At 43.8% G+C, this 23,185-nt stretch overlaps 1 protein-coding gene across 1 annotated transcript in view; it reads right to left on the reverse strand.

The window, feature by feature from the left end:
* LOC134610453 (uncharacterized) overlaps positions 1 to 23,185 on the reverse strand; it is a 113,992-nt gene that overhangs the window by 58,308 nt on the left and 32,499 nt on the right. Inside the window, exon 6 of the mRNA XM_063453417.1 lies at positions 7,894 to 7,955. Coding sequence (XP_063309487.1) covers positions 7,894 to 7,955 — 62 coding nt within the window. The remainder of the gene's footprint in view (positions 1 to 7,893; positions 7,956 to 23,185) is intronic.

The raw sequence follows: 23,185 nt of genomic DNA on the forward strand, positions 1-23,185 counted from the left end.
GACCAAGGCGCATTAGAAAACGGATTATTAAGCCTAATATCAACACTATTGACATCACATCAGGCGAATCAGGTTCGGAACATGAAAATCTCCAAATTCAAAGATCCGGCAATTTTTTAGCATCAGGGAGCCCACAAGAACCACTGGGCACGGTTACAAGGAGCAAAAACAGAAACACAAACGAGGGAACACCAGGCGCGGCCAAAAAGGGCATCCACATTGGTCAAGGAGGGAAACCCCCAACACGACCTTAACTCCAGTATTCAACCTTTCAGACAGAGCATTAACAAACCCGGAACTGGACATCTTAAGCAAAGGACTTTCCTTTATTCCTACCTCTCAACCAAATAAATTTCAATGGCAAGTAGAAATGTTCAAATTTGGCAGGAATCTCCGGCTTAAATCATTTTTTTGAGAAAGGCAATAGGAAACAAGATATGATGAATCAAACACCTAGGTTCAAAATCAAGAGTTCCTTCGATCCCCCAGCAAGTCACCCTGCTATTAGAACCTTTTGTACGTCTTTGAAGACTAATACTGACAGTATCCTCAAGGAACATCGAGTTAGACATAGCAATACGTCTAAAGCACAACATAATCTCATACAGGCTCTATCTAATGATCCATCCATCGTATTGAGACCAGCGGATAAGGGAGGTGGGATTGTGCTCCTTAATTATGAAGACTATGTATCTGAAATCAACAGACAACTTGCAGATCTAAACACATACACTCCCTTGAACCATGATCCAACTATCGAAGTTATGCGTAAGATTGAAGATACTCTCATTACAGGATTACAAGCAGGGTATATAGAATTGGATCTATTCAACTTTTTGAAGAAAAGTAACCCGAGAACGCCAATTATATACACACTGCCTAAAATACACAAGAGTTTGCAGTCTCCTCCTGGGCGCCCGATAGTTTCTACTATTGATGGGGTGTTAGAACCCATTGCAAAGTACCTAGATTTTCTATTTAAAGATCTGGTTGAGCAACTACCAACTTGCATCAAGGACACACAGGAATTGATTGACAGATTGAAGAAAATTAAACAAATCCCCACAAATTTGGTGTTAATCACATTAGATGTACAAAGCCTCTACACTACCATCCCTCATGAGGAGGGTATAGAGGCAATGAGACAAATACTATCCGAGTCACCTTTTTATAAGGGTCCTCCTATAGAGTTCATCATGGAATTTCTCATGCTCACTTTACAACTTAATTATTTTAGATTCGAGACCCGGTGGTACATGCAATGCTCGGGTACATCGATGGGCGCAGCAATGGTGCCGATGTATGCAAATGCATATATGCATGTATTTGAGAAGGAACACATCCTGCATCCATATAAAGAACAGATCGTACAATACGTACGCTTTATCGACGATATTTTGATTCTGTGGAAGGGCTCGGATGTGGAGGCTGAACAGTTTGTAAAGGACATTAACAGTTTGCCCAGTCCTATTAAAATTACAGCTAATATCAACGATACAATTGTTCAATATCTGGATTTGGAGATTTTCATCAAAGATGGCAAAATCGAGTACCAACTTTATTCAAAACCCACGGACAGAAATACTGTACTTCACTTTATGAGTGCGCATCCTGAGCATAGTAAAAAATCCTTACCATATACTCAGTTTTTACGAGTATTTCGGAATAACTCTCTTGTTGAACGTGTTGAAAACAAGGGGAAATTATGTATAACAAATTCCTCACGAGGGGGTACAACCGGTACATACTTGATGCAGCTTTACATAAAGCACGATTAAAAATGGAGAATACTTTTAATACAATCAAAGACGCCAAGATTGACTTTTCCTTTGAAGTTCAACTCAGCTAGTACCAAACTAGTAAAAGCTGTGAAAGGAAATTGGAATATTCTCACGGGAGATCCAACTTTGCCAACAATATTTTCCCAAAATCCGATGATATGTTACAAGAGGGAGAGAAATTTGCGAGACTTGTTAGTCCGCACTGACCCGGAACAGAGTTATCTGCGGGATCAGAGTAAATTCCTCAATCCGGGATGCCTTCGCTACCTCGGATGTGTGACATGTGGGCACCTCATCCCCACTAAGTCCTTTTTTCATCCACACACTCAGAAGAAATATTTGATTAGACACCGTATCTCTTGTAAAACAGATCACGTTATTTACAAACTTTCATGTCCATGTGGATTAAACTATGTTGGGAAGACTGACACAGTTGTGTGAAAGAATAAGGGGACACCGCTCTAGTATACGCACGGCGATTAGAGATGGCAACACGGATAAACCAGTGGCACGTCATTTCCTTGAACAAAAACATCCATTGACATCACTTAAGTGTATTGCCACTGATCATGTTCCAATATCCAGAAGAGGAGGAGATCGATCCACTGCACTGTTGCAAAGAGAAGCGTTTTGGATTCGACAACTTAATACCATGGCCCCCCCGGGGCCTCAATGAAAAATTGACATTTATATATTTCATTTAATTTGTTGGATAAGTAGCCCTATTGATTTTACTTTATCTCTGTACATATTCTAGTAGTGTACACTCCCAGTGGAACTTATATTGACCACAATTTAGTTTTTTTTAATCATGATTAAATGGATCTAGACCTATTTAAGGGATCTATTACTTAGCAACCATTTGATATAGATCCCATTTTTAGATAAGCGAGTCCGAAATTAATTCCGAAATGTCATTTTGCCTTTTTTCTATGAGCCTGGGAGTCTCACTGATGAGTAGCAGATAATAATATAATATGCATATCTTATTTTTTATTATTTTTATTAGTTAGTTATTGTATATTATGTCACTCCGCAACCCTAGAATAGTGTGCACATATCACTTTAAGAGGTTACTTCAGTATCCCATTGTCTTTTTTGCACACTAGAGCACTAGCACTTTTCATAATAATTTCTTGGTAAACTAACATTTACCCTTATCACTTAAGCACTGACACTTTATTACACACATTGGGATGTGCACTATTAAATAAGTAGATCGAGCAGATCCTTATGCATGGCACTTTAACATACTGATTCAAATCTCTACTCATATGTTTACACTTCCGGATTTGCGTTCTTTTTGCAAACCTTATGTAGATTCACTCTGTATACTAATGGCAGTTCGACATTTGATCGAACTGTGTAATCAGCACTATTCACTTATTACTTGATACAGGGGCATGTTCACACGGATCGCTGCTTTGCGATCTGTGTACAAGTTACTATGGTGATGGATAAGCTGCACTGTGACACCGGAAGGGATAGAGCGGATTGACACGCATGCACAGTGGGGAGCGGACCACGCCAGTGCACAGGTGAAGGTGGTTAGGTAAGTTAGTTTGCCTTATTTAAGTTGAATGTTTCACACTGTATTTTATGTCCTGAAGAAAGTTCACAATGGTGGACTGAAACGTCGATCTTTTGACAATACTGGAATAAAAGGTTTTTACTTTTTGTAACAGAAGTCCTTGAGTGCTAGCTTTTTGTTTGGACGTTATACATTTGTGTAGCTGAGCACCGGGCAGACACTAGAGGAGAGCTGGAGTGCAACTCCCATCAATTTATAAATATATATATATATATATATATATATATATGTATATATATGGAACATGGGGGGGTGGCTGCACTCACCTGAACATGCTTAAATGTTTTTTTAAAAACTAATAAATCTGTCAACATTGAAGTTGCTGTTTAGTAGATAGGAGAGTGCGCTGGATCTTGTGTATTGTGTGTATATATATATATATATATATATATACACATATATACACATATATATATATATATATATATATATATATATATACATACACACACACATATATACACATATATACACATATATATATATATATATATATATATATATATATATATACACACACACACACACACAGGGAGTGCAGAATTATTAGGCAAGTTGTATTTTTGAGGATTAATTTTATTATTGAACAACAACCATGTTCTCAATGAACCCAAAAAACTCATTAATATCAAAGCTGAATATTTTTGGAAGTAGTTTTTAGTTTGTTTTTAGTTATAGCTATTTTAGGGGGATATCTGTGTGTGCAGGTGACTATTACTGTGCATAATTATTAGGCAACTTAACAAAAAACAAATATATACCCATTTCAATTATTTATTTTTACCAGTGAAACCAATATAACATCTCAACATTCACAAATATACATTTCTGACATTCAAAAACATAACAAAAACAAATTAGTGACCAATATAGCCACCTTTCTTTGCAAGGACACTCAAAAGCCTGCCATCCATGGATTCTGTCAGTGTTTTGATCTGTTCACCATCAACATTGCGTGCAGCAGCAACCACAGCCTCCCAGACACTGTTCAGAGAGGTGTACTGTTTTCCCTCCTTGTAAATCTCACATTTGATGATGGACCACAGGTTCTCAATGGGGTTCAGATCAGGTGAACAAGGAGGCCATGTCATTAGATTTTCTTCTTTTATACCCTTTCTTGCCAGCCACGCTGTGGAGTACTTGGACGCGTGTGATGGAGCATTGTCCTGCATGAAAATCATGTTTTTTTTTGAAGGATGCAGACTTCTTCCTGTACCACTGCTTGAAGAAGGTGTCTTCCAGAAACTGGCAGTAGGACTGGGAGTTGAGCTTGACTCCATCCTCAACCCGAAAAGGCCCCACAAGCTCATCTTTGATGATACCAGCCCAAACCAGTACTCCACCTCCACCTTGCTGGCGTCTGAGTCGGACTGGAGCTCTCTGCCCTTTACCAATCCAGCCACGGGCCCATCCATCTGGCCCATCAAGACTCACTCTCATTTCATCAGTCCATAAAACCTTAGAAAAATCAGTCTTGAGATATTTCTTGGCCCAGTCTTGACGTTTCAGCTTGTGTGTCTTGTTCAGTGGTGGTCGTCTTTCAGCCTTTCTTACCCTGGCCATGTCTCTGAGTATTGCACACCTTGTGCTTTTGGGCACTCCAGTGATGTTGCAGCTCTGAAATATGGCCAAACTGGTGGCAAGTGGCATCTTGGCAGCTGCACGCTTGACTTTTCTCAGTTCATGGGCAGTTATTTTGCGCCTTGGTTTCTCCACACGCTTCTTGCGACCCTGTTGACTATTTTGAATGAAACGCTTGATTGTTCGATGATCACGCTTCAGAAGCTTTGCAATTTTAAGAGTGCTGCATCCCTCTGCAAGATATCTCACTATTTTTGACCCATTTTGCCAAAGGAAAGGAAGTTGCCTAATAATTATGCACACCTGATATAGGGTGTTGATGTCATTAGACCACACCCCTTCTCATTACAGAGATGCACATCACCTAATATGCTTAATTGGTAGTAGACTTTCAAGCCTATACAGCTTGGAGTAAGACAACATGCATAAAGAGGATGATGTGGTCAAAATACTCATTTGCCTAATAATTCTGCACTCCCTGTACACATCTCCCATAATGCTCTGACAGGCATAATGCAGGCAAAGCATTATGGGACATGGAGTTCACAACATCTGGAGTGCCAAAGATTGCCTTCCCCTGTTCTAGATTAATAGCTTTTTTTATACCTTTGAGTCACTATATAAATAAGTTAAACTGGAGACCCAAGTGTGGCGAAAGGAACCTGGCAACCTTGCCACTGGTTCATGGAGGGGCTTGATTGACAGCATCTTGCCCCAGGACTATGGCCGCTGTGATAAACCTTGCTTACAGACACTGTTTGTGCCTGTAACGGAGCTTCCTGTACCCCGGTTGGGTACCTCCGCAGACGGATGGTCCTAGTTGGGCACCGAATACAAAACATACTAGCCAATAAAAACAGAGGTTTACATTCAGACACTCCCATACAGTGTACACAATCCCCCCCTCCCCTTCTGCCTGCGATACAATTAACTAAGACAATGGACTAACTAAATTAACTCTAAGCAGAAAAAAACATACATTTTTACAAACCCCCAAAAGTACCCCAAAATTCAACATATCCCCACAAATGTTACATCCCCTGATAGCCCCGATCTGGGTGAACAACATATCCCAAAATCACCTAGATCGGTTCAAGGGTTCAGGAATTTCTGGGAAGTCCTATTTTTGCCACCGTGCACATGGTCCCATGCCCAAAACCGTTCCATACACTCAACGACAAAACACTGCTGGACAATTTAAGATCGCCGCCTCCACATGTTTGAATCTGTTCCAGTTAAAAGTCCAAGGGGCAGAAAAAGTACTTTTGAACATATGTTATCACAGGGCCCATAGTCCCAGGGTAGGAGGCTGGCAAGCAGGCCCCTCCAAAAACTCATGGCAAACTTTTTGTCACAGTGCCTTGTATGGTTCGGTATTTGGAGCTGGCCGAACGGATGAGACTAATGTTGTTCGTATACCGAATAAACTGTTGAACGGACTGACCACCCAGAACAGTCATGTGCTGCTTGTTGACTCTTGACCCCTATCAACACCTTAACTGCAATGTTCTAAGTGGTTACTGGGTGGCCGTCGTTCGTATATGTGAACACGTGGTGGCGGCCATCTTTTAGCCGCAAACACATACAGCGGTGTTTGGTCGTCGAGTGCGTGGAACTATAATCGGACACTCGCTGGCCTGAACACCGCTGGGACTTCCATCTCCAAGTATGTTCGGTGGCGTTCTTATGAGAAGAGCATCGTTCGGTGTGAAGAAGCTCCTGAACGAGAGGCATAGACTGAATCTACCCACGAACTGTTATGTTCAGTATTTTGGAATATATTGGGTATTCCTGAAAGAGACCGACCGCACAGCCTGAATTCATGGAACTCTTTTGGACAGGAGCCTCGTGTGTGGTTTGTCAAAATATGACTTCCATGGAAATCCTGAGCCCCTGAACCGATCTGGGTGATTTTTGGATATATTGGTCACCCAGATCGGGGCTATCTGGGGATGTAATATTTGTTGGGTTTCTACTGTGGTTTACTCTCGGGTCCAGGGGATGTTCCCCTGCACAGGGACTTGCATATAAGGCCAGTTGTGGCTACCATTAAAGACGTTTCTGCTTACCCTCAACATAAAGTCTCATCTCAGGTGTGGGGGAAATGGCTGCATCTACCCTGGGGATTGCTATATCACTATACTCCCCTGGGATTATAATCACTTGCTCTTTTAAGAGCACTCTCTTGGATGAGAGGTCTACCCACTGGAAGCTGGATCATGGTCTTGGGTCCAAGGTGGGTGGAGGACAGCGAGACCCCGACCAAGCTGCAACACTGGAAGTGGGGACTACAGTGTTGATGGTGTCTGGTGGAGTGCTGTAAGCACCAGGAGCATTGATGCACCCGACAGAGGCACCCGGTTGGCGGATAGAGATCTCCAAATTTATTTAAAAAAAAAGCTTTTGATTATCTAGATAGGACATTTCCATGTAAGGGCCAGTTTTGTCACATGTTCATTAACTGAATACTTACATTAGAGCTAACAGAACTGCTGCGTGTAGATTTATTGTTTAGTTGTAAATCACTGTGTAAGGAAAAACAATTAGAAATAAAAGAATAAAATTACATCATAAACATAAAGCAATTGGTATGAATTAACAAATTGCTTCTAACTAAGAGGAGCCGTTTCACTTCAATCTTAACATGTTTTAACTAGAGGAGGCCTTCTTTATGGGAATCTTACTAGATCCATGATCAGTATTTTCATCACATTTAGTCAAATGTTAATCATTAGCTGAAAAATTCCCTGCTGAAATCAGAAGAACTGAGCAGAAGCGACCACTGAATAACCCTTTGTTTTCATAATTCAGTATATAAATTATTAGTTAAAATCGGGTGTCACATAACTAGAGAATGTTGCAGTTTCGGCCTAGACACATTATGTTTTATTATGTTTAATTTTTACCAAACTCAAAATTGTAAATGTAAATTGTAGTTACCGTAATAAGTTAACTCCAACATTCAATTTTGTTGCATTCAGTGAGATTCCCACCTGTGCATTCTGCAATAAAGAATTATGTAATTATTTGATTTATTTCATGCAAATTTTTTTTAATGTTTAAGCCCTTAACCCTTTAAGTCCGGAGGACGTACTATTACGCCACGCAGAAACCGGCTCTAAACGCCGGCGGGCGTAATAGTACGTCCTCGCTTTTATTGCCGCCCACGTTTCTCCCGCTGCAGATCGCGGTCGGGGGGGATGCCTGGCCCCCCGGGCAACCCCCCCTGTGGCCGGTGACCACGATCTGCAGTCTCTGATCGCAGTGACAGGCTGTCACTGCGACCAGTATTCAGCATGTGTCAGCCGATTTCAAATCGGCTGACACATGCGGCCGGCGGCTTTCCCCTTCTGCAGATCGCGGTCGGGGGACTTACCTGGCCCTCCAGGCAGTCCCCCTGGGGTCAGTGACCGCGATCTGCTAGGTCTGAGATCGCAGTGACAGGCTGTCACTGCGATCTCAGAGCGCTCTGATCGCAGTGACAGCCTGTCACTGCGATCAGTGTTACATGTGTCAGCCTATTGGCTGACACATGTAACTGGCACAGTGATCCCCCTGCAGATTGGAAGGGGGGAGTGCTTGTACCACCCAGGCACTCCCCCCTGTGGTCAATTACCCAATCTGCAGGAGGTGATCACAGTGACAGGCAGTCACTGTGATCACTGATCCTGTGTGTCAGCCAGTGATGTGAAATCACTGGCTGACACTGTCATTGCCCCCTGTCCTGTAAAAAAAATAAAATATTAGTTCAAAAAATAAATTAAAAAAATTACAGTTACAAATAAAATATACTTAGATCATATATATTATACATTATTACACATACACACATTTACACATACACGACGTGTATTTAAATATTAATATATATATATATATATATATTAATATCAAATTACACGTAGACTGATACTGATTAAATATATATATATAATTATTGTTATATATATATATTTATATATAATATAAAAAAAATATATATGTAAATACGTAAAAAAATAAAATTAAAAAAATAAATAATTAAAAAATATATAGATGTGTGTTATTTCGTTCTAACTGTATTGTGATAATAATATATATATATTTATATCAAAATACACGTAGAACAAAATAATATATATCAATATATATCTATATACATAAATATATACGTATATATCACTATATATACCTATATATAAATAAAAATATTTTAAAAAATTATATATATACGGTATACGTATATATACACATATGTATATATATACATATATTAATTCTACACATATATTTATGTAATAATTTTACATAATTAGGTATCCTAATTAATTACAATTAGCGGGACCTGCCTGACAACCCATGCCGAAAGTATAGGGAATTTAATTTGCTAGCACTATATTTAACCCTATAACTTTCCAAGACACCATAAAACCTGTACATGGGGGGTACTGTTTTACTCGGGAGACTTTGCTGAACACAAATATTAGTGTTTCAAAACAGTAAAATGTATTACAACGATGATATCGCCAGTAAAAGTGACGTTTTCTGCATTTTTCACGCACAAACAGCACTTACACGGACGATATTATTGCTGCAATACTTTTTACTGTTTTGAAATACAAATATTTGTGTTGAGCGAAGTCTCCCGAGTACAGCAGTACCCCACATGTACAGGTTTTATGGTGTTTTCAAAAGTTACAGCGTCAAATATAAGGCTTGTGTTTCATTTTTTTCACATTAAAATTCGCCAGATTGCTTACGTTGCCTTTGTGACCCTATGGTAGCCCAAGAATGAAAATTACCGCTATGATGGCATACCATTTGCAAAAGTAGACAACCCAAGGTATTGCAAATGGGGTTTGTCCAGACTTTTTTAGTAGCCACTTAGTCACAAACACTGGCCAAAATTGGCGTTTTTTGCATTTTTCACACACAAACAAATACTAACGCTAACTTTGGCCAGTGTTTGTGACCAAATGGCTACTAAAAAAGACTGGACATACCCCATTTGCAATACCTTGGGTTGTCTACTATTGCAAATGGTATGCCATTATGGGTGTAAATTTAATTCCTGGGCTACTATACAGTCTCAAAGGCAACGTAACCAATCTGGCGAATTTCAATTTCAAATGTAACACGCTATATTTGACCCTGTAACTTCCCAAAACACCATAAAACCTGTACATAGAGGGTACTGTTTTACACGTGAGACATCGCTGAATACAAATATGTGTATTGCATTGCAGTAAAAGCAAACAGTATTTTGACATCCACAGTTAAAATGTCACATAGAACTAAAAAAAAATAAAAAAATCTTTTTTTCTCCCATTTTTTAATATATTTTTTATATTAAATTATGTTCAATACCTAAATATTTAATGTTAAATGAAAGCCCTGTTTCCCCTGAATAAAATGATATATAATAAGGGGGGATGCATTTCATATGAAAGAGGTGAATTACGGTTGGACAGACATATAGCGCAAATGCCAGGTTTTGTTTACGTTTTGTTCTGTTCACAACTTGTACATTTGGCTGCGGTGTTAAGGGGTTAAGCACTGAGGCAGTTGTACAAGTTGTGATCAAATCAAAACACAAACAAAATTTTGAATTTGCGCTATATGTGTGTTAAGGCGTAATTTACATCTTTCATACTATGTGCACCCACACTTATCATATATCATTTTGTTTAGGAGAAACTGAACTTTCATGTAACATCAAATATTAGTGTATTAAACATAATTTAATATGAATAAAATATAAAGAAAATTGAGAAATTAAGAAAACATTTTAAGGTCTGCATGGCATTTTAACTGTGAATGTGACAATACTGTTAGCTGTTACTGCAATAAAGTACACATCTTTGTATTAAGCGATGTCTCACAAGTAAAGCAGTGCCCCCACTGTACAGGTTTTATGGTGTTTTGGAAAGCTACAGGGTCAAATATAGCACATTACATGTTTCAGTTTATACACATCTAAATTTGCCAGATTGGTTATGTTGCCTTTAACCCCTTAAGGACACATGACGTGTGTGACACGTCATGATTCCCTTTTATTCCAGAAGTTTGGTCCTTAAGGGGTTAAGAGCGTATGGTAGCCTAGGAATACAAAATGACCCCCATGATGGTATATAATTTGCAATAGTGGACAACCCAAGGTTTTACAAATGGCATATATCCAGTCTTTTTTAGTAGCCACTTAGTCACAAACACTGGCCAAAGTTAGCATTCATATTTGTTGTGTGTGAAAAATGCAAAAAAGCTAAATTTGAACGCTAATTTTGGCCAAGTAGCTACTAAGTACTAAGAAGCTACTAAAAAAGACTGGACATACCCCATTTGCAATACCTTGGGTTGTCTACTATTGCAAATGGTATGCCATCATGGAGGTAGTTCTCATTCCTGGGCCACCATACAGTCTCAAACGCAACATAACCAATCTGGCAAATTTTAATGTGAAAAAAGGAAATTCAAGACTTATATTTGACTCAGAAACTTTTGAAAACACCATAAAACCTGTACATGGGGGGTACTGTTATACTCATGAGACTTCACTGAACACAAATATTAGTGTTTAAAAATAGTAAATGTATCACAACAATTATATTGTCAGGAAAGTACAGTTTGTGTGTGAAAAATGCAGAAAACTGCATTTGTAATGACGATATCATCGTTGTGATATGTTTTTCTGTTTTGAAACACTAATACTTGTATTCAGCAAAGTCTTCTGAGTAAAACAGTACCCCCACATATAGGTTTTATGGTGTCTTGGAAAGTTACAGGGTTAAATATAGGGCTTGCGAGCCAAATTCTCTGGACTTTCTACCTAGGTTGTGTCAGGGTACCTGTGGTCTCTACCTCCGAAAGAGGTAGAGACTTAGCTGTTCCTCCATCCAGACGGTCTGATGGCTCCCTTCCCCGCGGTCTATCCGGTCATGCTAGGCCGGCCGCGAGGGAGTGACTGCCTTTTACAGCATCTAGGCAGGAAGTAGTCATCAGGACACTCCCCCGGAACAACCTGTCAGTCAATGGCTGCAGGACCAATCAGGACGTCTTGGGGGCGTGGTTACTGCTCTGAACAGGGTATTTAACAGAGCTTCTTTCATTAGCTCATTGCCCTGTCGTGGTTCTAGCTTGTTCTAGTCACTCAGTGCTTGTGTATTCTATTATCCCTTTTGGTTTTGACCCGGCTTGTTTACCTTACTCTGCTTATCTCTGTTACCCTTGATTCGGCTTGTCTCTCGCTTACCTGTCTTCTGTTACCCTCGACCTCGGCTTGTCTTTGACCATTCTATACTGTACTACTTACGTTAGTCCGGCCATTCTAAGGTCCGGTATACGTATCTGGCTACTGTTTGTACTCTGCGTGTTGGATCCCTGTCCCGATCCTGACATTACGACAGGGCCAATGGATCCTGCAAGTACAAACAGTCAGCTGGCTGCTCCTGATCCTAGGTTTGAGGCCATGGATCACAGAATGGATCAGATGGCGCTTGCGCTACAGGCTCTATTAGCTTGTGCCAATAAACCACCAGAGGAGATACATAATACCCCTGTTTCTCCTGTCGGTTCAGGTCTAGAGGTAGCCACAGTGGGTGCTTCTTCTCACATTACCCCCCCAGTACGCTATGGTGGGGCTCCTGAGAAGTGTCGTGGTTTTTTAAACCAAATTAGTATCCACTTTGAATTGCAACCTCGCTCTTATCATACAGATAGGGCAAAAGTAGGATTTATTATCACCCTACTCATTGAGAAAGCTCTGAGATGGGCCAACCCACTATGGGAGAACGATAATCCATTAGTTTATAACTATAACGCATTTGTAGCTGCTTTTAGAAGAACATTTGACCCTCCAGGTAGAAAGGTTAATGCAGCCAGATTACTGTTGCGCCTGAGACAGGAGAACCGAACACTGGTGGATTATGCACTAGAGTTCAGGTCTCTGGCGGCAGAAATCAAGTGGAATGAGCAGGCGTATATGGATGTATTTTTGAATGGCCTATCTGATGTAATCCTTGATGAGGTTGCTACCAGAGAACTCCCTGAGAATTTAGAGGATTTAATTTCGTTCATCTCTCGTATAGATGAACGTCTAAGAGAGAGACAGAACACTCGAGAGGGGAACCAGAGACCTTCTTTTAGGTTAGCTCCCGCTGTTCCAAGTCCTGACTCCACGATATCTTTGCTTACTGAACCTATGCAGATAGGGTATACCCGCCTCTCTGAGGAGGAAAGACAGCACAGGAGAAGAGAGGGTTTGTGTATGTATTGTGGAGCCAAGGGTCATTTACTCTCGAACTGTTCTAACCGCCCGGGAAACGCTCGCACCTAAGTCTCTCTAGAGGACAGGCCTTGGGTGTTTCTATTTTGTCCTCTACTCCTGATTATAAAGATCACAGGCTTCTGCTACCAGTTTCCTTAACTTGGGGGAAGGAAGTAGTAAGGGCTATGGCATTGATAGATTCCGGTGCTGCTGAGAATTTTATCGACCAAGCCTTTGCTAGTAAGAACAATTTCCCATCCCAGCTAAGGGAGACACCTTTGGCCGTTGAGGCCATAGATGGTAGACCACTACTAGACCCTGTTATCTTTCGTGAGACCATACCCATTAATTTAAATGTGGGTATCCTACACGTGGAGAATTTATCTCTTCTGCTCATTTCGTCTCCTTCCGTTCCCATAGTTCTGGGGTACCCATGGTTGAAAAAACATAACCCTATTATCGATTGGGAGTTAGGAGAGATACTCTCGTGGGGCCAGGGCTGCCAGGATCGGTGTTTGTGCAAGGTTTCTCCATTAGCTAATATTAACATACCGGAGAATCCTACTCAGTCCACAGAAAGACAAATACCAGACCTTTACCTAGACTTAAGGGCAGTGTTTGACAAGAAGAATGCCGATTCTTTGCCTCCACACAGGTCATTTGACTGTAAGATTAAGCTTCTACCCGGCACTATGCCTCCGAGGGGCCATGTATATCCTTTGTCTGTTCAGGAAAACTCTGTTCTAGAGGAGTATATTCGGGAGAATTTAGAAAAGGGATTCATCAGGAGGTCTTCTTCTCCGGCTGGGGCTGGGTTCTTTTTCATTAAGAGGAAGGATGGCACGCTGAGACCTTGTATCGATTACCGAGGCTTGAATAAAATAACTGTCAGAAATGCCTATCCTATCCCACTGATTACCGAGTTATTTGATCGTCTTAAGGGCTCCAAAATCTTCACCAAGTTAGATCTCAGAGGGGCTTACAATTTGGTGAGAATCCAGCAAGGTCACGAATGGATGACGGCATTCAATACCCGGTATGGCCATTACGAATACACTGTTATGCCATTTGGACTATGCAATGCTCCTGCAGTATTTCAAGATTTGATTAATGAGGTACTTAGGGAGTTTCAGCATGATTGTGTTATTGTTTACCTGGACGACATACTAATACACTCTAAGGAGATTGAGACTCACCATAGACAGGTCAGAAAGGTATTACACAAGCTGCTGCAACATGGTCTATATTGCAAATTGGAGAAGTGCAGTTTTGATCAGTCTCAGGTAGACTTTCTTGGATACGTGATTTCTGGGGAGGGTTTTAAAATGGATCCTGTAAAACTTCAATCTATTTTAGACTGGCCCTTGCCCAAAGGACTCAAGGCTATCCAAAGGTTTATTGGTTTTTCCAACTACTATAGGCGCTTCATTAAAGGATACTCCTCTATCATTGCGCCTATTACCAATATGACCAAACAAGGGGCTGATACTAAGTTCTGGTCTAAGGAAGTTCTGGGTGCTTTCAAGACTCTCAAGGAACTTTTTGCCTCGGCCCCCATTCTAGTCCATCCTGATACGACTCTGCCTTTCTTGCTCGAGGTCGATGCCTCTGAGACAGCAGTTGGGGCTGTTCTGTCTCAAAGGTTAGGGGTGGATAAACCGTTACACCCTTGTGGTTTCTTCTCTAAGAAATTTTCTGGGCCTGAGAGCAGATATGACATCGGGGAAAGGGAACTGTTAGCAGTCATTAAAGCCTTAAAGGAGTGGAGACATTTGTTGGAGGGGACCCTACACCCTATTACGATTTTGACGGACCACAAAAACTTGTCCTATATTGGGGAGGCTAAGCGCTTATCCTCTAGACAAGCTCGTTGGTCCTTATTCCTGACTCACTTCAATTATGTACTGACTTACAGACCTGGTTCTAAAAACTCTAAAGCCGATGCATTATCTCGCCAATATGAACCTTCTACTGTACCTGAACCAGTTCTTTCTTCTATAGTTCCGAAATGCAATATCATTGCTAATACGAATCTCAGGATTCATTCTCCATTACTGGCCGAGATCATTAAGTTGCAACATCTAGCACCTAAACAGACTCCTGCGGGCCGTCATTTCGTTCCTCCTGCTCTTCAACTGGAACTTTTACAGTGTTTACATAATAGCAAGATGGCGGGACATCCTGGTATCCGCAAAACTTACGCGTTGATCTCTAAGGACTTCTGGTGGCCTACTTTACGGAGGGACATTGAGGAGTTCATCGCTGCATGTGAAGTTTGTACTAAAACCAAACAACCCCATACGCTTCCATGTGGATTCCTGCAACCCTTGGAGGTTCCAGAAAAACCATGGTCCTGTTTGGCCATGGACTTTATTGTCGATCTACCTATCTCTAAAAGACAGACTGTTATCCTCACCGTGGTTGACAGGTTTACTAAGATGGCACACTTCATTCCCCTGCCTAAACTCCCGTCTTCTCCCGAATTGGCAGAGATATTCGCTAAGGAGATTTTTCGCCTACATGGGATACCCTCTCAAATTGTATCGGACAGAGGCTCCCAATTTGTTTCCCGCTTTTGGAGGTCCTTCTGCTCTCAACTTGGTATTAAATTAAACTTTTCTTCTGCCTATCATCCTCAGTCTAACGGAGCTGCTGAACGTACCAACCAGAAAATTGAACAATATTTACGATGCTTTGTTTCTGAACACCAGGATGATTGGGTCGGTTTGATTCCTTGGGCGGAGTTTGCACACAACAATCTCGTTTGCGATTCTACTCATTCAAGCCCCTTCTTCATGAATTATGGTTTTCATCCGTCTATTCTTCCTTCGGATTCCCCTTCCCAGGGGGTGCCGTCGGTTGATGTTCATGTTGCCAATTTGAGGAAGTTGTGGGATCAAACTCGACAAATCCTTGTGCACAACTCTATGTTGGTCAAGAAACACGCTGATAAACGTAGAAGGGCGGCTCCGGTCTTTGTTCCAGGTGATAGGGTATGGCTGAGCACGAGGAACATCCGTTTAAAAGTGCCCTCCATGAAGTTCGCTCCTCGTTATATTGGACCCTACAGGGTGCTGACCCGTATCAATCCAGTTGCGTATCGTTTAGCTCTTCCTAATACCTTACGCATCCCGAACTCGTTTCACGTTTCATTGCTGAAACCACTCATATGTAACAGATTTTCCTCCACAATAGCCCCTCCTCGCCCCGTTCAGGTGGAGGGTCAGGAGGAGTATGAGGTTAACTCTATTATTGATTCTCGAATCTCCCGGGGGAGAGTACAATATCTGGTTGATTGGAAGGGATATGGTCCTGAGGAGAGGAGTTGGGTACCTCAGGAGGATGTTCATGCTCCCCGTCTCCGCAGGGCGTATCACTCTCGCTTCCCATCTCGTCCCGGTTCATTCCGCCCGGTGGGCGTATTTGAGAGGGGGGGTACTGTCAGGGTACCTGTGGTCTCTACCTCCGAAAGAGGTAGAGACTTAGCTGTTCCTCCATCCAGACGGTCTGATGGCTCCCTTCCCCGCGGTCTATCCGGTCATGCTAGGCCGGCCGCGAGGGAGTGACTGCCTTTTACAGCATCTAGGCAGGAAGTAGTCATCAGGACACTCCCCCGGAACAACCTGTCAGTCAATGGCTGCAGGACCAATCAGGACGTCTTGGGGGCGTGGTTACTGCTCTGAACAGGGTATTTAACAGAGCTTCTTTCATTAGCTCATTGCCCTGTCGTGGTTCTAGCTTGTTCTAGTCACTCAGTGCTTGTGTATTCTATTATCCCTTTTGGTTTTGACCCGGCTTGTTTACCTTACTCTGCTTATCTCTGTTACCCTTGATTCGGCTTGTCTCTCGCTTACCTGTCTTCTGTTACCCTCGACCTCGGCTTGTCTTTGACCATTCTATACTGTACTACTTACGTTAGTCCGGCCATTCTAAGGTCCGGTATACGTATCTGGCTACTGTTTGTACTCTGCGTGTTGGATCCCTGTCCCGATCCTGACAGGTTGTCGGGCAGGGCACTCAGATTGTAATTAATAAAATGACTTAATTTTGTAAAAATATTATATAAATATGTTTGTAGAATATATATATATATATATAATGTCATTCTAAGTATTTTGAATTTAATATATGTATATTAATATCAAAATTCAGTTGGAACAAATTAAAACTGGTATATAAATTTGTAAAAATGTATAATATATATATATATATATATATATATATATATATATATATAGTGACAAAAGTACTCCTTTCCCTTGGTACCTTGTCCTGGTATTGGGGTGTTACACACAGTCTTTTCAGGCTTTAGAGACACCTCAAACGCTGGATGAGGTAAAAGGACTTGCTCTTTTATTGTGGTTCCAAAATAAATGCACAGTAAGGTATAAAGGTAACATAAATATACAAAACAAAAGCCTTGCTCTTCTGAGCACTAACTAAACAAAATAATCAGCTAACTGGGTTGGATGGCTTGTCCATTTCCCAACATAAACATAAACAACCTTACTGTTTCAGGGTTTTCAGCTCTCTGTTTCCACTCACAGAAACCAAACACAATCTCCCTCCTTCCTTGGCAGGGGAGTACTTAATAGCACTGGTAATTGACAATCCTTTTCAGGTGAGTTAAATTAGGATTCAAACTCTGGAACTGGACTTCTCACCTGTAGGTTACAAGCAACTTCCAAAATGTGGAGTGGAGCACTGGCCCACCCTACTCTCCAAGTGCTCCACCCCAGGGCCCAAATATACACATATTTAAAGTGCAACATTCATTATAACATAACACATATGGGGCTAATTACACAAAGTAGGAACCTTGCAAAATCTGGGGAGGTATATAGGTTCCCTCCAGCACAATTCCTTGCTTTCGGTCACAATATACACACACACACACACACACACACACACACACACACACACACACTGTATATATAATTAACATAATTCTAAGTGTATTTTAATATATATATATTAAAATACACTTTTATTAATGATGTATGTGTATGTAAGTGCACCGAGAGAGAACCATCGAAAAATGGCACAGCGCACCATCCAGCAGCACCATAAAGAGATTGACTCCACTTCCCAAGGCTGCTAAATCAAGACCCAACAAGTAGCGGAGACCACGCAGAGTCGGACTGAACACAGAGACCCTTTAAAGGACACTATTACTCAATGGTATACGGGACTTAGCCATCTAGTTTCACTATAAAAACATCTAAGACTGACCAACGTCTGGCCAGAGTTCCCTATTTGCTTTACTGTTTTACCTGTTGCCTACAATATACCCATTATGACATAAATATGTACACGTTGTATATTTAAACGAATATAATGGAACAGATGTATATGTTATTCTAAACCGAATAAAATACAAATTTAAAAAAAAAAAAAAAAAAAGTACACACACACATATATATATATATATATATATATATGTATATATATATGATCTAAGTCTTTTTTATTTAATTTAAAAACAGTTTAATAACCTACTAATTTTTTAAAACTTTTACAGGCATGAGGGGGACTGCCTGATAGTTCAGGCAGACCCCAGGATCACGACCACCGTCGTGTGATCGGCGGGGACCCGGTAAGTGCCCTGGACGGCAGGGACGTTCTGTGCTTCCCGCTGGCGTTTAGGGCCACCCCAAAAAGGACGGCATAGAACGCCCGCCGTCCTTAAGGGGTTAATGCTCCTATTATCTTAAAAACTGTATTTATTATTATTTCACACTTAGGGGTTTGTATTAGACATGCGCATTCGTTATTGGACGAATATGATTTCATCCAAATTTTCTGACTTCTTAGTATTTGTTTACTATAACATAAACGACAGTCCTACATACAAATTAACCTCCACAGTACGGAGAAGAAACAAAAAACGCTGCAGCCTGAGACGGGGCTGAGACGGTAACCGAACAAAACCACAAAATACACAGACCACCTGTCAGGGGAGGGCTGGCAGCCTTAGGCCTGGGGGGCAAATCCAGTCAAGTGGCCCATTGCACCAAGAGGAGAGTAAAACACCTTTCCCATGTGATTGAAAGGGGTGATGGGGGGGAGGCGTCACCTAAACAGACACTCAATGACAGCAACACACACACTTGCTGATTGGCACACACTAAATAACACACACTCACTGACAGGCACATGCACATACTCACTGACAGGCACACAGACACACAGAAAGACACACTGTTACAGGCATACTGACTCAGACAGACAGACATACTGACACACACACACACACAGGCAGACATACAGACATACTCATACACACACAGAGAGGGTGGCACAGGGGCTGAGGAAGGGGCAGGGGCTGCGCAAGGGGACAGAGGCTGCGCAAGGGGACAGAGGCTGCTCAAGGAGACAAAGGCTGCGCAAGGGGACAGAGGCTGAGGAGGGGACAGGGTTGAGGAGGGGACAGGGGCTGACTAAGGGAACTGGGCTGAGGAGGGGGGACAGGGGCTGAGGAGGAGGGGCAGGGGCTGAGGAGGGGGCAGGGGCCGAGGGTAGGTGACAGGGGCTGGCTAAGGAGACAGAGCTGAGGAGGGGGGATAGGGGCTGATTTAGGGAACAGGGTTGAGGAGGGGGGACAGGGGCTGAGGAGGGGGGACAGGGCTGAGGAGGGGACAGGGCCTGACTAAGGGGACAGGGGCTGACTAAGGGGCCAGGGCTGAGGAGGGGACAGGGGCTGACTAAGGGGACAGGGCTGAGGAGGGGGGACAGGGGCTGACTAAGGGGATAGGGCTGAGGAAGGGGGACAAGGGGCTGACTAATGGGACAGGGCTGAGGAAGGGGACAGGGGCTGACTAAAGGGATGGTGCTGAGGTGGGGGGACAGGGGCTGACTAAGGGGGACAGGGGTTGAGTTAGGCGACGGGCTGAGCAGGGGGGACAGGCATTGAGGTAAGCGACGGGCTGAGCGGGGGGGACTGGGGCTGACTAAGGGGACAGGGGCTGAAGAGGGGACAGGGCTGAGGAGGGCTGACTAAAGGGACAGTGCTGAGGAGGGGGGCAGGGGCTGACTAAGGGGACAGGGCTGAGGAGGGGTAGCAGGGCTGAGGAGGGGACAGGGCTGAGGAGGGGTGGCAGGGCTGAAGAGGCGACAGAGCTGAGGAGGGGGTCAGGGGTGGTAGGGCTGAGGAGGGGACAGAGCTGAGGAGGGGGGACAGGGTCTGACTAAGGGGACAGGGCTGAGGAGGGGGGCAAGGGCTGCCTAAGGGGACAGGGGCTGCCTAAGGGGACTGGGCTAAGGAGGGGACAGGGGCTGACCAAGGAGACAGGGCTGAGGAGGGGGGGCAGGGGCTGACTAAGGGGACAGGGCTGAGGAGGGGGGGCAGGGGCTGACTAAGGGGACAGGGCTGAGGAGGGGGGACAGGGGCTGACTAAGGGGACAGGGCTGAGGAGGGGGGCAGGGGCTGCCTAAGGGGACAGGGGCTGCCTAAGGGGACTGGGCTAAGGAGGGGACAGGGCCTGACCAAGGGGACAGGGCTGAGGAGGGGGGGCAGGGGCTGACTAAGGGGACAGGGCTGAGGAGGGGTGGCAGGGCTGAAGAGTCGACAGGGCTGAGGAGGGGGACAGGGGTGAGGAGGGGGGACAGGGCTGAGGAGGGGGGGGGAGGGCTGCCTAAAGGGAAAAGGGCTACCTAAGGGGACAGGGCTGAGGAGGGGAGAGGGGCTGACTAAGGGGACAGGACTGAGGAGGAGGACAGGGGCTACCTAAGGGGATTGGGCTGAGGAGGGGGACAGGGGCTGACTAAGGGGACAGGGCTGAGGAGGGGAATAAAAAAACCTAAAGTGTATTTCCCCCCTCCCTGAGTCTTACCTTAGCCAGTGAGGGGTGGGCAGGAGCAGCAGCAGCAGTCAGTGATGTCTGCCTCTCCTGATGATGTCAGGAGGAGGGGGCATGACTTCCTCTGCTCTTCTCCCAGACTCCCCAGCGGTCCTGTGAGAAGAGCAGTGAAAGTCACGCCCCCTCCTCCTGACATCATCAGGAGAGGCTGACTTCACTGACTGCAGGCTGCAGGAAGAGTGAGGTAAGTTGAAAAACCTGAGTCCTCAGCCAGAGGCAGGGCCGGAGCCAGAGGCAGGGGATTCAGATTTTTCCTTTTTTTGCTGGATGCGGGCTGGATGCGGGGTTTAGGGCAGCCTGGGTGGCAATTGCCTCCCTGCCCCCCTTCCCAGCCAGCCCCTGCCACCTGTATGGTTATTAACCCCTTCAGGACAGAGTCAATAGTACACGTTCGGATCAAAACAAAACGTAAACAAAAACTGGAATTTGCGCTATATGTCTGTTCAATCGTAATTCACCACTGTCACATTAAGTGCACCCACACTTATTATATATCATTTTGTTCAGGAGAAACAGGGCTTTAATTTGTCAATAACTATTCATATATGGAACACAATTCATTATGAATAAAATTTAAAAAAAATTTGAGAAAATAAGATTTTTTTTAAAATTTGTATTTCCATCTGACATTTTAGCTGTGAATGTCATAATACTGTACTGAAAAATGCACATACCGTATATACTCGAGTATAAGCCGAGTTTTTCAGCCCATTTTTTGGGCTGAAAAACCCCAACTCGGCTTATACTCGAGTCAAGGTCTGTATTATGGCAATTTGCATTGCTATAATACAGACTGGGGGGAGAGGGGGGCTGGCAGAGCTGTAACTTACCTGTTCTGCAGCTCCTGTCAGCTCTCTCCTCCTCTGCGCCGTCCGGTCAGCACCTCGGTCAGCTCCCAGTGTAAATCTCGCGAGAGCCGCGGCTCTCGCGAGACTTACAGTGTAAGCTGACAGAAGAGCAGAACGGACGGCGCAGAGGAGGAGAGAGCTGACAGGAGCTGCAGGAAAGGTAAGTTACAGCTCTGCCAGCCCCCCTCTCCCCCCCACTGAACTGCCACTGGACCACCAGGGAAGGAGAGCCCCCCTCCCTGCCATATATCAAGCAGGGAGGGGGGACGAAAAAAAATATATAAATAAAATAAGAAATAATAATAAAAAAATAATAAGAATAAAAAAAAAATTAATAATAACAAAAAAAGGGGTATAAGGACCACTATGGGAGGGGGGGGTATAAGGACCACTATGGGAGGGTGGGGGTGGGTTAAGGACCACTATGGGAGGGAGGGGGGGTATAAGGACCACTATGGGAGGGAGGGGGGGGATAAGGACCACTATGGGAGGGAGGGGGGGGATAAGGACCACTATGGGAGGGAGGGGGGGGGATAAGGACCACTATTGGAGGGAGGGGGGTATAAGGACCACTATTGGAGGGAGGGGGGTATAAGGACCACTATGGGAGGGAGGGGGGTATAAGGACCACTATGGGAGGGAGGGGTGGGATAAGGACCACTATTGGAGGGAGGGGGTGGGATAAGGACCACTATTGGAGGGAGGGGGGGTATAAGGACCACTATGGGAGGGAGGGGGTGGGATAAGGACCACTATGGGAGGGAGGGGGGGTATAAGGACCACTATGGGAGGGAGGGGGGGTATATGGACCACTATGGGAGGGATGGGGGGGGGATAAGGAACACTATGGGAGGGAGAAGGGGGATAAGGACCACTATGAGAGGGAGGGGGTGGGATAAGGACCACTATGGGAGGGGAGGGGGAAGTAAGGACCACTAGGGGAGGGGAGGGTAAGGACCACTAGGGGAGGGGTGAGTCAGGACCACTGGGGGGGGGTGAAGGAACACGGGGGTGGGGAGGTAAGGACCACTGAGGGAGGAGGAGGGGAAGTCAGGACATATGGGGGGGGGAGGGGGCAGCAAAACATTTTTTGCCTACGGCGGCAAATATCCTTGCACCGGCCCTGCACACACTGCATTCACACACTGCATTCATACACACACACACTGCATTCATGCACACACACACTGCATTCATGCACACACACACTGCACTCATACACACACGCTGCACTCATACACACACACATACGCACACACTGCATTCATTATACACACACTGTA

This window comes from Pelobates fuscus, chromosome 5, assembly GCF_036172605.1.
Source record: "Pelobates fuscus isolate aPelFus1 chromosome 5, aPelFus1.pri, whole genome shotgun sequence".
NCBI lineage: Eukaryota > Metazoa > Chordata > Amphibia > Anura > Pelobatidae > Pelobates > Pelobates fuscus.